The 17,364-nt window shown below is 41.6% G+C and overlaps 1 protein-coding gene across 2 annotated transcripts in view; it reads left to right on the forward strand.

Annotated features, from left to right (window-relative positions):
• The first annotated feature begins 3,494 nt into the window (after positions 1 to 3,494).
• LOC131677559 (dual specificity protein phosphatase 10-like) overlaps positions 3,495 to 17,364 on the forward strand; it is a 44,859-nt gene continuing 30,989 nt past the window's right edge. The window contains exons 1-2 of one of the 2 annotated variants that reach the window (XM_058957438.1): positions 3,495 to 4,565; positions 12,882 to 12,992. In XM_058957438.1, the coding sequence (XP_058813421.1) occupies positions 4,505 to 4,565; positions 12,882 to 12,992 (172 nt within the window). In that variant the 5' untranslated portion in view covers positions 3,495 to 4,504. Of the gene's footprint in view, positions 4,566 to 4,984; positions 5,152 to 12,881; positions 12,993 to 17,364 lie in introns of those variants that run through there. The other variant, XM_058957439.1, reaches the window with a different exon arrangement.

The following is a 17,364-nucleotide window of genomic DNA, read 5'->3' on the forward strand; positions in this document are numbered from 1 at the left end:
CCGCGTAAATGAAAACCGCGTAAATGAAAACCGCGTAAATTTCAAAATCCGCGTAAATGAAAACCGCGTAAATTTCAAAATCCGCGTAAATGAAAACCGCGTAAATTTCAAAATCCGCGTAAATGAAAACCGCGTAAATTTCAAAATCCGCGTAAATGAAAACCGTGTAAATTTCAAAATCCGCGTAAATGAAGACCACATAAATTTAAGAATCCGCGATAAAGGGAACCTCATTGATGGATACCGCGTAAATTCCAAAATCCGAGTAAATGAAAACCGCGTAAATTTCAAAAACCGCGTAAATGAAAACCGCGTAAATTTCAAAATCCGCGTAAATGAAAACCGCGTAAATTTCAAAATCCGCGTAAATGAAAACCGCGTAAATTTCAAAATCCGCGTAAAAAAATACCGCGCAAAAAAAACCGCGTAAAAAAAAAACTTGAGTGTACATGGAGAGCTTCTCTTTGTTTACCTTCTCTTCTGTTGATAATTCGATCGCTTAACTCTTCATAGACAAATATGCTAGACAAAACCATCGTCTTTCAATATGGACCAGAAAATTTGTGGGAAGCTGTACAGTGACACCGGTGTAATCGAATGAGCAAGTAAAAAATAGACTCTCAATGTGCTTAGGTCCTATTGAAAACTTTCTGGAGATATATTTGTTTCGTTCTAGTGTTAAAATTATGAGTAAGTAGACGTTGCTCTAACTCAAACTAATGGGTTATAGAATAAATATGTAGACTGAGATGAATCTGAGCTCCTTTACCCTAGCGGACCACTGCGCTAAGATAAACAAAAACAATGAATGACGCTACAACATTAATTGCAAACCGAGGATGAATGCCGTTTACGAGCACTTTATTAGCACTCATTACGCGCGGAAGTGTACGTCACACAAGATTTTTGCCCAGTCACGATTACCAGAGGGCTACATTTGAACATGTGGCATTGGGTGTTGGTAAGCATGTATGCTCGTGTAAGTTATGTTTAATATGCCAATTTCCGAATTGACTCTTCGAATTTAATTCAACTTTCAAGGGCACTTCATCAAAGTTCATAGTTCTAGGCAAGAAATATAGAATTAGAAGCTGATGAAATATTTGCTTCTTGGCAAAATGGTGCGTCTCAAACTTTTTGTCCCAAAATAAAAACTTAACAGAAATGTGATCAAGTCAATGACCAGAGATCACAATTGTTACCTTGCTCAAGGACTCAACCGATGATTCATACCGATCCATACACAGACGCAGCACTCGTAGGCGGTCACATTTCATTGCCCAAGGTACGCCTACTCAGCCGACTGTGAAACTATGAAATTTTGTTGCTCGCTAATGCATATACCTATGTAGAAACATTTCTGCACGACCTCAAAAACATATGCACTCGCCTGCTTGTCTGCCAATGCAACCATTCGGCTGTGTCCAGTCTAATATGCTATGAGGTACAATCGAAATAAACAGGGTACGCTTTCTGTCCACACCTCTCCCCGCGGCTTAACCTGCTTAAAGCTGGACTTTCTCCGGGAATGAAACCACGGATTCTCAGACATGTCGACATGTCGTATTTCGTTAAACGGTTTACAACATACCCCATTCCCCCCTCACCCGGGGTAATCAAAAGTAAACAGCACATTTTCAGGTACCCAGCTAAAGAAAATTCGAACACAAACGTTGGTAAATCAGTTAGTGCCAAGCCGAACCGAGAGAGTCTTTATAACGACCAAATTACAATCATCAACGTAGGCAGTCGCACTCGCAGGCAACAGTCGAAACGAAACCCGTACCGCTTCGGCACACCATTCTGTTATGCGAGGAAGCAAACATCAAAGCAGAGAAAGAGAACGAAGGTCGGCGGGTGGTGCTCTACAGCATAGCGGGAAAGCGGAGAGGTCGCAAAAGTATAATCATTTAGGATGAGTCATACTTTTCTATATGTGCAGCATCGGGGTAGGGCGACGGCGAGGAAACACCGAGAAGAAGAAATATAAACACAACATCACTCACAACTGGTACCTATATTCAAGTACGCCAGGCAGCATGAAGGTGTGTGTGTGAGAGAGACAAAGTAGCTTTTGGCTTCGATGATTATGTGTGTAAGGTCGCTGCAGGTGGTGAGTTCGATTCCGGAAAATTTTTCAAGCTGTCAGTTTGACCACAGAGAGAACATAAGCGGACCCTACACGAGACAGAAATATTGTCAATAAATTTATTGACAAGACTGCTTCAATCCATCAATCCCATTTAAATTCTACAGGATCAATATTTTTAAGATGACCTTACACCATCAATATATTGATCAATAAATGATTTATTGTCAATATTTCTGCTCGTGTAGGGTCCGCTATACCCTCGAACTGGTTCTAAAACCCCATCAATCATCAGTCAAGGCCTGCTTGGGGATGTAGTTTCGGTCAAGAAGGTGCGACCGTAATTATTTGATGTTATAATTCAACTGCTGTTTACTCGCGCTTTACATGTCTCGTTAACACATTGATCGATCATGATAGTAACGGAAAATTTCGAAAGCGCAAAAATCACTGATGAACTGTTTGATTCCATTCTCGAAATCGCTTAAAACACTAACGATCCACGGCCTGTCATTTTGCCGTGATCGTAGTTGATGCAGGCTAGTGTTGTCTTAACACTGACACATTGACAATTTCAAATTTGAAGTAATTTTCCACCGAAAATCGTTAGGAGCAGGAAAAATTCATCGCTATTGAAGAGACGGACCTTCAGCGGACAACCGAGCGAAGGGCCACCTACCGTCACTTACCCACATCGCAGATTTTTAAGCGCCATTAAGCCAACTGGATTCTGTTTGGTTGTATGTTTTTGTGCAATTGCCACTCGCAAAGCAAACGACAGCGGAGGCTCAAACATAACGCATCGCGGAGTACCTTCGCGTTGATGAAACGCCACCATTTTCCGAAAATAGAACGGCTTTTGTAAGGCAAGTTTTTGCGTAATTTACATGTCAGAAGATAACATTCTAGTTGAATGTTCGAAGTTAATTTGAATATATATCTAAACCTGGTTGAAGAGTTTACAGATTTCACTGTTTGTCGCACTCGTCACCGAGAAAATTGTGCAGAGGTCTCTAAATATCTTCACATGACTAGAAAATTTGCTTACAGGGTGCTAGAAAAGTATGTAGTACGAACAAAACCTAAATTTTCATATTTTCCGTGCATACATTTAATGCAAAATTTAGACGTTATTAGGTATGTTTATATATTTTTATAAAAAATACAAAATGGCTACCCTGTGTCATAAAACACACTCACAAAACCAGGCCACGTGCATCCAGCCCCCGTATCAGTAAGTGCCGAGCTTTTAAAACTCATTTCCGTGTGACGTCATCCACACCGTGTGCCAGTGTGAGTGCCATCGTGACCGAACCACGCTATCGCGGTAGTGGTGTCAACCGACTATCAGGAATGTGGTTGAATGGTGAGCGAATCCGAGCCACTAGTCAACCGTCAGCAATCATTCGTACTTCTACCGTCGGTTGAACAGCACACGCGCGTGTATATCCTGTTTCGGTGTGTGCTTACTACACTGACCCGTTCATTATTTTCGCGGTTCTCCAGCTGCAAATTTTGGTTCTATCCTTACGTTTTGACCCGAAGCAATTCCTTCAGTTTTGTAAGAACCTCTACTAGTTTACCGCTGTGTCAGTTTACTGAAACTCTAGCAGCGTCCATTCTTGAATAACTGTCGAAAAACGCGCGATCGTTCCGACGCCAGTAGCAGGACCAAACATAGGATTACCCCCCGTCAAGGTTTGCGAACTTAACTGAACCTACCTGTATGAAATTGGAAACACAGCAGATATGCTAAAATCGAGTAATACAAAGCGAAATCAAGTGCTTTTACTTCAGTGACCAACAAATCAACACATACACACAGCAACGTGGTGGTTTTTGTATTCAAGTAAAAAGGTTGTGCAGATAGAAGCAATTCAAATATAAGTGTAACAAGTGCGAATAAATTGAGCCGCAGCATTTGTACGACGGAAAGGAATATACCTAATATAGTGCACACAAAAGCAAAGGAGCAAATTAATTTGGTCCTAATCTTCCGACAGCTGTAAGCCGCTTGCATAATGTAAAAGTGAATAGAAGTGATTCATAATAGCGAGTTCTGTGTGTATTACAATACTAATTGCAACTGTAAAGTGATCTTGTCAAGAGAAGGGCTAAAAAACACGAAGATTTGTACTGGTGTGAATCGAGTGAGATCATTTCTAAACCGAAAGACTATAAACACAGCAAACGCGCGAAAAATAGTTTTCCGATTGGATCACCCACGCCTGCCCTGATTCTGTTATAAATAGCAACCATCGTTTCATTAACAACAACTGTCCAGCACACAACACGTCAATTGTCAAAATTATCACCAATCAATCATCATCGTCGTCGGTTGCCTCGTGCTCCTCCAAACCACCATCGTCGCCAGCAGTATCGGTGAACGCCGGATCCGCCACAACGTCCACCAAGATGAGGATAAAGCGCGAATCAACCTGCCTCGGACTACGCCTGATGCCCACGACCAAGCTCGGTACGTATATTGATCGGACTAAAGTTCTCATTCCTCGCCCCGAACATGACCCACACTCACGCATTCGACTTCCCCGACTACCTCCACACCTTCAAGTTCTATTTTTGATCCTCAACGATCGCCTACGGTTCGGGAGAAAGTAGACCACATGTTTCAGCAATGAGTCTTCCGCCAAGCACTCCTTCGGTCACCGTGAGTCATTCACCGAAATCTCGCAACCCACCCGATCGGTACATTCCACTCCGTACCCGCCGCTGCCGCGCCATAGAACACCGCGCGCGGCACGAACAACGAATTTATATTTTTATAATTAGACTCGTTCGACCGCGCGCGCGACGCAAAATCCCCGCGTCGATCCCGAAGCGCGCACGCCGACAAAGTGTCTCCTGAGCATCCGTGGGAAATTAGTCTCGCCCCGGCTAAAATACCAAAGACAAGTGTCCGCGTCCGTGTCTCCGCGCGCCGTACTGTTTGTGCTACAACCATCATTCGCCGATCAGCCCTGCTCCAGCCCCCGAGTGTCGTCGACAGACCGGACCGCGTTGGCATCCTAAAAGGAGACGCTGAAGAGTTGGAATGGCTTCCGGTAGGTTCGATGCGCTGAAGGTTTTTTTTCTTTTCAAGAAATCTCGGCGGTGGATGAACGTGTTTGGTCGTACGGCGGGAAGTTGATCGTTATTTATCACGCACTGTGAATTGCGGGCAGGTTCGGTTAAACTAGCGGCGGTCCTGACTGACACTATCGCCACGGTGTTCGTGCTAGTCTATTACCCGATCAGTGATTCAAGAGAATAGGTCTAATTCCTGATTTCTTATTAAGGTGGATAGGATTCGCACTGGTCCGTCAAACAGATCCGCCGTAAGGGTTACGAAACCAACGTTCCGTACTTTGTAGTGTCTGTCTCAATCAGAACTTGCCAGTCTGCAATATCTTAATTAGTTATGGAATTTGCGTTTCGACTTCGTCTCATCAGAATCCGACACTAACTTAGTGACAGGACTAAGGTTTTGATTAGTTCTAGTCAGCTTAAAACGAGCTCCTTTTATTGCGGGACATCGCGCTTGACTCGGGGTTTACTCAAGAACACAAATTGTGTCTCCATTTTTTAGAATTAGCGGCAATCGTGCGCTAGCTTAGTCCTGTCACTAAGTTAGTGTCGGATTCTGATGAGACGAAGTCGAAACGCAAATTCCATGACCGATTTAGTTATAGGTTTTGTGCTCTTTGCGCGCAAAGATGGCTTTGAACAATTTTCTCATTATTAGAGAAAAATAGTTTTTACCAAATCCACTCAAGAAAAATATAGCATAGTGCAATATCTTATCGGTCAAATAACACCGCATTGTGGTGATTTTGATGCAGGTAAAATAGTGCTACAAAATTTAAAAAAATATTTTAAATTTATTTTTCAAGTGATCTGATGTAGGTTGTAGGTTTGCTGGTATACTACATCAAACAACATTTGATCAATTAAATATACCCTCAAGACCTTGTCTTATATAAATTAATAATTAATTGGGACTTTCGTCCTAAAAAATTGGCTACGTTGTGATTTGTTGGTCGATTTTCAATTTGGGATTAGTTCTGGAGAAAACAAACACAGACCTTTGCAACGATATCCTATGTTATTTTATTTTGTTTGGTTTTACCGCAGATAACAGACATTTATTTGAGAACCTAACCTATCTACGCAACTGTATGCTACACCTGTTTGACAGCTGCACTCCAACTGCATTGCATCGATCACTGCGCCACCTACAAACGTTTGTTAAACGTGTTTCAAGCGTCAGATTTATTGACCAAGAAAATTGTTAGCTTGCATGCGATTTGCGAATGTGGCGAAATTAGCGCTTACAAAAGGACTTCTTGATCAATAGACGTTAAGATGGGCAGACACTGCGGTGTCTAGAGATGCGACTCTTCATGAAAAAAAACATTCATAAAATCATTAAAAAAGATCACGATTTCGTGAACTGAAAGATTTACGAAAACCATGACCTAGTGCCTGAAATTATGAATAATAAACCTCGTATTCATGAAGCTATTTGTGTAAGCTCTTTCCGAATGTATACATGGCGTTACATACAAATGTTTGGTTGAGTTACTGTGGTTATTCCCTTGACATGTTTTGTTTTTGTTATGATTTCGGTTCATAATTAGGAAATAGACAGAAATATTCGCGATTTTTGTCACATTACCATCATAAGCCTATTGTCGGATTTTTCTGTCAAAATGACATGATTTATGTGCATGATTTCAGGGTCTTAGTCACTATTTTCATATTTTCTATACACGTCATTATGATATTTTAGTCATGAGTGGAGTGATTCATGTTCATGACTTTAGGATCATTGTCACAATGTTTGATATTTTAATCACGAGTAATAGTATTTATGTTCATGATTACTGAACGAGGGCGGACATAGCGTAGTTTGTGAATCTATTGCCTTGTACGCAGCTCACCTGGGTTCGAGTTCGATTCCCAACCTCGCCACATACGGTTAGAGATTTTTCTAACCCTAAAAGAGGTAAATGAGCATAAGGTTGAACTTCAATAATCAAAATTTTAAAAAAAATGATTTCAGTATGTTTGCCACAATTTCCGTAATTCCTATTCACGTTATCGTGATGTTTTAGTCACTGGTAGAGTGATTTATGTTCATGATTTCAGGATCTTAATCACGATTTTGGATATTGTTGTCACGAGTGTTCATGATCATAAATTTTCGTAATTTGTACGCACGTTGTCGTGATATTTGATTCTTGAGAATTTGACATGTTGAGTGGTGTGACTCATGTTCACGATATCAGCAGATTTGTCATGGCATTCGTAATTTCACTTCGCCTTATCACGATATGTTATTTTTTGTTTACCATCGAATTATTACGCGAAACGACAATATTAACTGGATCACAAAAGTATGGTTGATTCATGATATTTGTTCTGCACTGAAAAAAATCCTTTCATAAATTCATGAACAAAAATAATCCTCGTATTCATGAAACTATGGGTATTTAAAAAAAACAGTTCACGCAAAAATGTACATGGCCAAATTTTTGGTTGGGTCACTGTTGTTGTTCCCTGGACATGCTTAGTTTTTTGTCATAACTCTTGTTCATAGTTTGGGGATACACTGGATCATGATTTCAGAAGCTTAGTCGCGATTTATGAACTATTTCACAAGCATAAATGGTCAGTCGCTAGGAAATATGCATCAATTCAGGTATACATGAATAATATTTTTCAAAATTGTGAACTATTTCATGAGCATGAGTATGGTAGGTGAGCTGTGACATTTTATGATTTTGTGAACTATTTCACGAAAACGGATATTCAATAGTGACTAATATTGGGGACGATCCATAAATGACGTAGCATTTTTTGAGTGATTTTTAACACCCCCCTCCCCCATCGTAGCATTTTGTCACAAACCTCTAAATACCCCCCCCCCTCCTGGTAATTACGTAGCTTGGCGGTAATTCACCCCCACCTTGTCCCCGTAAAATTTAAAAAAAATGAAGAACGATGTTAATTATTCCCTTTTAAAAAAGCTACGTAGTATCACATGACCCCCTACCCCCCCTGCCGTCACACATCATCACAAAATGCAAAAATCCCCCGTCCCCCATATAATGCTACGTCATTTATGGATGATCCCTTGGAGGAATCATGAATTAGTCCACAATCATTGAAAGGATTTATGAATGAGATTCTGGGTTTCGTGAAGTAGTTCACAAGAAAATATGTTTTGATTTTGTGAACTATTTCACAACCACGAGAACCAGATCATGTTTAAGATGTAACAAATCATGAATCAGTTCAGACCCTGAATAATGTTCTAAAAACTATGAATAAAATCACGGCTCAACGTTTGGTTTTATGAATAATGATAATAAAGTTGTGAACTAGTTCACGTACAGAAAATTGATTTGGTAATAGAATGGCGGAAACCGTGACAGAAGTTCACAAAACAAAAGCAAATATCTCCACTAATAAAAGCGTTATAAAGGCGTTACTGAATGAAAATGGAACATAATTGTAAAACACATGATTTTTGTTCATGATACCATTTTTGTAACGTAAAAAAGTGACTGTTTCAGAATTCATGGCACGTTATTCACGATCTTGGGAACATGTTTTTTCCCTGTAATGATTGCTTCGCCTTTTAGAAACTGATAATTTTAGCGGAAAATTGTTTGTTCAGTTGTGTGTGCTCTCTCTCCCTCTCTCTCTCGCTCTCCCTGCATGCCATTGTAGCGTGTAGATGAAAACTCGAACGTTACCAAGTGACATAACTTTACCGCCCCGTTTTACTCTTTGATGGAGACATATTTCACCACTGGTCAAACCATTTAATATTGGGACCCATTTCAAAAAGTTAAAGGGTTTTGTATAAATCCCGTCGTACTAAACGGAAGATTTGAACTATACGCTGAATTCATTCGGAAAACATTAATTTTTGAAAATGTTGCATAAGCGAAGCTCTGATTAGTTCCTTATTATTCGCTGTGTGCCGACATAATTAGTTTGTGTCTATTTTCAGTTTGCTGTTTAACTATAAAAAGCTACATCGGTTTATTAGGTAATAATAATTATTTTGAATTTGGCATCGGCAAAAAAGGCGAGAAATGTAAATTACTGACTAGTGAAAAAGCCAGTAACCAGCCAGAAGACATGAGGTACAAAACAGGAAGGAGCCATGTATTGCAAGGCAGGATCAGGCAAACCATACTGTAAACTGTTGCATTAGGTTGTTGTGAAGAAAATTGTACTGAATTATGCTCGAGATTAGCTATAAAATTAGGAATTTGAAAGTTCAGATTCACTATGGAGCACTTCACGCTAATTAAAATACAAATTTCGTTAAGCGGTATTTAACCGGTACTGAGAGTGTCAGTAACGTGTTACCGCTTCTCGGCCAAAAGAGACGGCACTAGAAACCCTAGACATAATACGTTACTTTCACTTAATTGACAATTTAACTTCAAATGTTTCAAAACCTTCGCAAGGACGCAGTTTTCACTGCAGTTTTTTTAAAATTAGATCGACGTTTGACAAATATACCACCTTTTTGAGAAAAAGACACATCTGCATTACCGACGTTTGGCATTTCGAATTCATCTCATCAGTAACTAGCACCGTCTTGGGAACCAATTATAATAGACTCTAAATCTAAAACGTAACATGTCTTGGATGTTCACGATTAAAAAAAGTCTTGGATGTTCTGAGTAATCTCAACAAACAATTTAGCTGGATAATTGCTTGAACAGCTCCTGTTCAGCTTATTCTCTTCTATCAAAGGCTTTTTCAGTTTTCGTTGTTTATTGGGATACCACCACCATCGGGAAGCAAACTCAGCAGCACTCATCCTCAGTCTTGAATTCTTAAAATTCGCCTGCACATGAAACGTCAATAGCTCATAGTGAACCGGTCGTGTCTTGCATCATTTCACGTCACTTCCAAGAAACTCCCATGGATCATCTATAATGCAATCACCCCCAATTATCCGCGGCTGACATCACCTGCCGGCCGTGCTGTATACTGTCAGAATCGGAATGGTTCTATTGATCGCTGAGCTTGCGTCATCGTTGGCCCACTAAGTTCGAACTAAAAATCATAATGAATGTAGTTTCCCTGAAACGACTAACAGCCACTGAACTCCAATGAATCATCCGTCGCCTTACAGCCAAAGTCCAGTGCGCAAACCACCAGCCGCACCAGCAGGGAATGATTCCGGGAAGTTTTATGGAGCCACCACACAAACCGCCGACTTGCTTGCGGAGCAGAGATCGTCAAGTCCGGGAATTTTCTGCATCGCCCGTCGATGATGAATGTCGTCTAGACCGACTGTGTGCCGTGTTATAATATGCGGTTTGCCGATTCCACCACAGCACTATTGAGCTCATGCCGGAGCGAAGGTATGCGAACAGATCAATTCCCGGTATCCTAGTGGCAATCTTGCGTGGCAAGAGCGTTGCAGTTGTTACCGGTTTCTTTGTAAGACTAGAAACATTATCTGGAGTTACAAGACAACAGATATACTATATATTCTCTGAGTTTCTATCAGCATGCAATCTGAAAGAAACACTAGCCTCAACGGCCAAAAAACGACCTTCCCATCGCTAAAAAGTTACCTATACTTGCATGTCGCATCTGCTTGCCACGACTGAGCAGGAGGAGATCTCGGTCATTTGCTTCATCCCGCTTGCCATGCTGGTGTGATTCCGCGTACCCCCGAAACCAAACCCATCTCCCGTCGACCTAGCCTGCCATCAGCAGCAGCTCTTCGCCTCATTCGCAATCGTTGTACGTGATGGATGAGTCATAACTCTGAGTCGTCTGAACTGAAACACAACAACAACAACAACAGCACGGCCAATCCGCTAACCAAGAGGTTCGATGCGGTATAGCAAGCGAGTTTAGTTTCAAAAAATGTGAAAACAGCAGCAACCCGACTGCGAATGGGTAAAGAGTGGAGAAAACCCGAAGCAGGAAAGAAAATGAAAATAATCCTCCCCTCGCATGCCGACTCGTCGCACACTTCGATGATATGCTGCTGCTGATGATGATGCGGGGAGCAGTCTTGGGGGTCTGCCGATGCCCAGTCGGTCTGCAAAGGCGGCGAAGATCGAGTGCAACCGCTTCGCAGCCGCCATCGTACGGTTAATCCGAAATGGATGTATTATTTTTAAATTAAATCCTCTATAAACATCTGAGTCATCACAGTACGAACACAGCAGTAGAGGAGCCGAGAGGAGAAGCTCTTGTTCAGAGGAAACCATCGCAAAGCAGCCAGTCTGTTTATAAAAGAGTACGTTTAATTACACAGTGGATTTCGGCGGAGTGATGCGTTGATGATCGAGAGGGGTAAGGACGCAACGTGTTGCGCTGTCGGTTCGAATCACATGCCCCGATACACAGGTTGAACCTGCACGGCCTGAACGAAAACGGCCTTGCATGTTGCGTGAGAGATTTAAGTTGCTTCAAGTAGGTATTTGCGGCACCGATGAGACTGGCAGGAAACATTCAGCCAACACATTGATTGCCTTTCGTGCCGTTTTGTTCGATCGTTTTTGTGAAAGATGCTGGCCAGACATTGCCGCTGTATGACAGGTCTAGACGTAACACTTTGGGCCGCGGTGGACTGTGAAACTTACATTTGCCGAACGCTCTCGCACATAAATCACACTGATTTACGCTCAATCTGGTCTCTAATAACGAGCTGAAGTGGTGCAATAAAACATTTATTTGGTGGATTCAGATCTATGCGCAGATCGATCCACAGTGAGTCATAAGAAGCACAACGGGACCATATCGTAAATCGTGCATGTCTGGCAGACTAATGTGTAAACAAAATGTTCTTTCGCAACCCATCGGTAAATACTTTTCGATTTTATTGCTCTACTTTGATGGTCAAATCATAAACAAACCCCCAACCATCAGCTAACCATACTAAATGTTCTTCGCTCTAAGGTTTATATGGACATGTGAGCGCAATCCCGGAAATTTATCTTTCCCCGAAAACTTCACTGCAAACCAGGAAGAGATCACACGACGAGTAACCCTCAACAAAGTAACCATTTTCTGCCGATCACAACACTACCAATCGGCCCCAGTGCATGCTAACGAGAGCAAGGCTTGCTAAGCGGTATGACGCGACGGCTGGTGCCAACAAAACTGCTAACCCGTTTTTCCGCACTCTGCACCTTACTCCACTAGATAGGCAAGCTGTAGTTTGAGGGAGAGCGAAAAAATCCAGATTCGACCTTTCCAAGTTTGTTTCGTGGCTAGTGGCTGCACTGCAGCGCAGCCAGTAAACACGTAATAAACAAGTTATTCTCGCTTCGGAGCCCACAGATCAAGCAGTGTGCTCATATAAACTGGCCTCTGTGGGGTGAACGGCGCATTTTTATCCCCATGCTTCAGCAACAGCAGAAAGGTAAACAAAGGGTCGCTAAAAGGTTGATGAGATCATTTTCAGTTTGGCCGACATGGCTGCCACGTCCAGACGCTCTTTCGATTTCTCGGGGCCATGAAGGGCTACCAAACGAACAAACAAAAACAACTACCTACTATGCAAATGCAATTCCATTGAAAAGTTGTGCAACGCGTTACTCGCACAATCGTATGGGAATTAATGAATCTAATCAGTCGTCGTCTAGCTTTCCAGGCCCCTCCGTAGTAGTCTATACTCACTATACAAAAGGGTCACGTCACGTCGTAGTTTATGCTGCGTGAACTGGCCGTTTTGTTTGTAATTCTAATAATTTCCAATACTCACCGCTGTTTCACCGTTTATTTTGTTCTCTTTCAGCGATTCACAATCCTCACAAGCGACACAAAGATACCTGCGACGATTCGTCGATCACGCCCGGGACGCGGATCCCTTTGGCGCGTAGCTGTTCCAGTCCGGCTGTATCCTATGGTAAGTAACAACATAGTACTAACATAATAGTATAGTAACTTACAGTCCCTGTCTACATTATTATACTTAAGTTGAAAAAAAAGATCCTTTCCCGTCTTTTAACTACAATACACTATCATAACTTGCCAAATATAGTTGAAACAAACCTCGTCGAATTTCGTCTTCGTTCATAAACTGCGGGACTTAAGCTGGTAACAGAATAATTAACGCCATTAATATATAAAAAGAAAATAATAGGTCCCTTTTGTGATCTGGCTCATTTGACGGTCCTCCAGATAAGAATTTAACCGAAGAAAATCGGTTGGATCCAACTTGGCACTGCATCTGAAGCTAATAGATATGGAAGGCCCGGTTAGGTTATGTGTTCGATTGTTGGTAGCGGTTTTCGTTAGGAACGTTCTTGCCGAGTCATTTGGAGAGCTCTCTTCTTCAAGGAACCGATTATGTAACCCTGTACACTGGCTTGACTTGGATCCAGTTATGTTCGGTTGTAGAATCCAGCGTGTTGTTTATCGGATCATTCGCAAAAATCCTCCTGACAGAGAGTTTTGACAGTATTTCAGTCCGATCGAGTGCAGCAAATTGATCGGCCTTTTTGTTTCCTTCGATGCCCTAATGACCGGAGATCCAGCACAGCTTCGAAGAACTTATAACGGACACTGCATCGTAGAAAAGGACAACTGAAACATCGACTTGTTTTAGAGACAGAATTGAAGATATTTCGGCTGCCACAATGGTTCAAACCTCAACAAACAACTGCTTCCTCATCTCGTATTGATCAGAAGTCGAAAAGCACACTGCTCGCGAACAGTATTTAAACAATACTACCCGTGCCATGCCGCTCTAACGTATACCTGTAACATACAGACAGAGGAAAGTTCCGTTACCCCCAACTGCGAGTGAAATGAGTGAACCACAAAAAAATAAAATAAATTACAATGCGCGAGATGGAACAGTTGATCAAGGTGAAAATGCGACTTGTTCTTGCACAAGTTCCACATATACAGCTTCATCATACGGGACAAGTAATACTAATAACGTTCAACTCCTTAACCGAAGCAGGAAGCTTCGTCGAGAAGAAACAACATGCAACACAACGGCGAATATGAAAACGTCATAACCAAATACCCTGTAAATAGACCCTGATATAACAAAAATTCGCCTACATGATTTGGCACTTCGTACTAGAACGGATTCTATTAAAAGATTCATGTCGAAGTATGGAGAAGTGAAATCCGCCTCTAACAACGCTTGGAGAAACTTTTTCCCTGGCATTCAACGGTGTTCGGGTGGTCCGAATGCGGCTAAATCAACTTATACCGTCTTACTTGACTTTCGAGGGCAGATCATCTCAAGGTGTTAACTACATACAATGAACTCCATGCACACATTCTGGGAAGGCGTCCGTTCTGTAAACGGCACAGACGGCACACTACAGTAAGCCACAACAAACACCATCAAACAGCTTTCGACATCTACTGATAAACCAGACAGCCGGATAAAAATCAAATACGGGACAAACAATATTCCACGGTATCATCAAGCCAATAGTGCACATACCTAGGGAAGAAATAAACAAGAAAGAAGACGGCTATACCAGAGTCACTCAAAAACACAAAAAGCACCAAACATGTAACAGCGGAAATCAAAGCTCTAGCGACGACGACAAGGACACAAACATAAGCGACGAAGTAGGCGATGGAGGGTAAACGTAACCATTGCACACCACCAAGAAAGAAAATTAACCCAAGAAGCGGAGAGAAATGCAATATTCGGTTAATTATTTATTTCTTTTGGTCTATTTTTGCAAACGAAATTGTATTTTTTAATAGAGAAATAAAAATAATACCATTTCCGCGGATAAAACCGACCACATTGAAGGAAGGCAAAGTGTGGTGGGTCTTGAAAACACTGAGACTCGGAATTATTTTTTTTATTTTTAAGGTTAGGTTGGTAGCTTTAGATACGGACAATGCTTGTTTTATTTCGCTCTGCATAAATTTATCGTATAAATCGGTATCAAAATGTTGCAATAAAAATTGGTTATTAGAAACAAATAAATAGCCAACATTTTATGCCGTGGTACGTATTCCTCTATACGGGACTCGCAGGGTATATACACGCATACAAAAATCTACTTAAAATTGATTACTTTTGAATTTTAAATTTAGGCAAACCACATTGAAGTAGTTTCTATTTAAGCACGGCAAAAGCCACTCATTGTTTATACTCAATCTTAGTCTAAGTATATACTCAAGTTTGAGTTGAAGTTACCGTTAGTTAGACGCAAAGCTCAAAACTACATAATTTTTGATTGTAAAGAACGCATTCTTTGGGTTGTTTTATTTTTCTGTTGAGACTCTAGTTCGGCTTAGTGACATTCCTACGCTAATGGAACTGTGTATTAAAATTTGTACTATTTTAACATTCTGATAATGGACTGCACCAGTCACGTTTTACAAGTGAGTAATTCCATTCAAACGAAGCTTCCCCCGAAGCCGTAGCTTCGGTTTGCCTCATTTTCGGACACACTAGCACAAATTGCTGCAGCAAAAAAAGAGGAAGTTTATAATATCACTCGATTAGACAGCTACACACACAGCACTCACTTACGGCGTCTAGCCTATCAAAAGCTATTTGAGTCCGCGGTTTCAATGTTTCGCTGTGTAGGGCGAAAGCTATTCATCAGTCGATAGTCGAGTTCCATATAATTTCGAACAAGCCGGAAATTAACGCGCGTGGGTGTGTCCTCTCTAGCACGCGTACCACAACAATCATCTGACTCTCGCTGTCGTAATTCATTAATATCACGTTCCCGCGCATAGTTTGTTGTCATTACGAGCACTGTCACAGATATCCAGTCATGTGAGACATGATGGGATTGGATGTTTTGTTTACGATTCGGCTTACACGTTTGACAGATGTAAATTGTAGCCGCATAACGACGATGTAAACATTGAACCGTACAAATGTTACCCAAAGCGCACGATCGTTCCCAGTTGACACGTGTAGCTACCGTCCGTTCCGTACTCGCTAAAGCACTCCGTCGTGAGAAAAATAACAAGAAGAGAAACCCTTGCCACTTTCATTCATAACACATGCGGTTATTCATTATTCAATTTTATTGTTTTTCCCTCACATTCGCGGCTTCCTCTCGTTGCGTTCAATGGAACAGCACTGCAGGATTGAATTTCATTCAACAACAAAAAAAACCACTCCACCACAAAAGATGGAACGATCCAAAGCATGTTGTGTAAGCGTAAATATAGCACATATGTAAGCGGTATATCCCGTACAATACCGCCGCGATGATGATGATGAATGGCGAAAAACAAACATGGAACTCGCGATAACAAGATTGACCTGTACAGTTGTAGGTTATCAATTCCACATTCGGCAGCACTGCTGTCAATTTGAACTTCATCGCAAAGTTTTGACAGACACTATGGCCTCCTGCGTGATGCTTCGATTGTCGCACGCGCGCATTCCGCTTACGTAAGACAATCAAACGTGCAAATTGAGACAGAACGGAGCACCAGGTTTGCGTTCGATTGTGTCACACAGTTGCTTCTATTTGCTGGATGGGTTATGGCAGTGTAAACAGTCAGTGACTCGGTTCAATTTGTGTGAATAGAGTTGCTATGTTTTACAAATGGAATATTTTTGATCACGAAACTGCCTAAAGCCTAAAAGCTATGGCAAGGCGCTTTCGGTATTTCCATTGCCCGAAGCCGTCATGAAATGATATTTTTGACAGCTACCTTCCATTTTCCACAATTCAAACATACCGAAACACAAGGGTCTGCGATTTCAATTAGAAACGGGGCTACCCTTGCACGAGAGTAAATAGCGCACACAAATTACACACCCGGCTAACATGTCTTGTCCCTTCCCCCACACCGCGGATGCCAATAGTCTATTGGTTTTCTTTTGACGGGTAGCTGTGAAAAAGAATATGAACTCATCGTTTCGCGGCGTCTTTCTTCGTTTCTGAGCGGTGGTCAAGCGCAAAATGATGTCATTTACAAAAATATTCCACACTTCAAGACCGAGCTCGAGCACCAAGGGAGAGAGCTGTGTCTGTTCGAGTATTTGGCTACGGCAAATCTGCGCAACGTTGAATAAGAAGATTAGTTATCGAAAACCTGTCAAACATTATTATTGTTATTATTGTAACATTTCTTCGTCTCTCTCTGTATCGCATGAAGTGATGATCAAATATGAAATAATCTGCGCCTGCAGCTGCTGGCAGGGGAAAACGACGGACAATAGATGAAGGCACACCGATGGAATCAACGAACGAAAATTTCACCTGTTGATAATCAACAGCCGTTCACATACGTACCAGCCAGCCAGTCAGTCGACCCGTAGG

Source organism: Topomyia yanbarensis, chromosome 1, assembly GCF_030247195.1.
Source record: "Topomyia yanbarensis strain Yona2022 chromosome 1, ASM3024719v1, whole genome shotgun sequence".
Classification (NCBI taxonomy): Eukaryota; Metazoa; Arthropoda; class Insecta; order Diptera; family Culicidae; genus Topomyia; species Topomyia yanbarensis.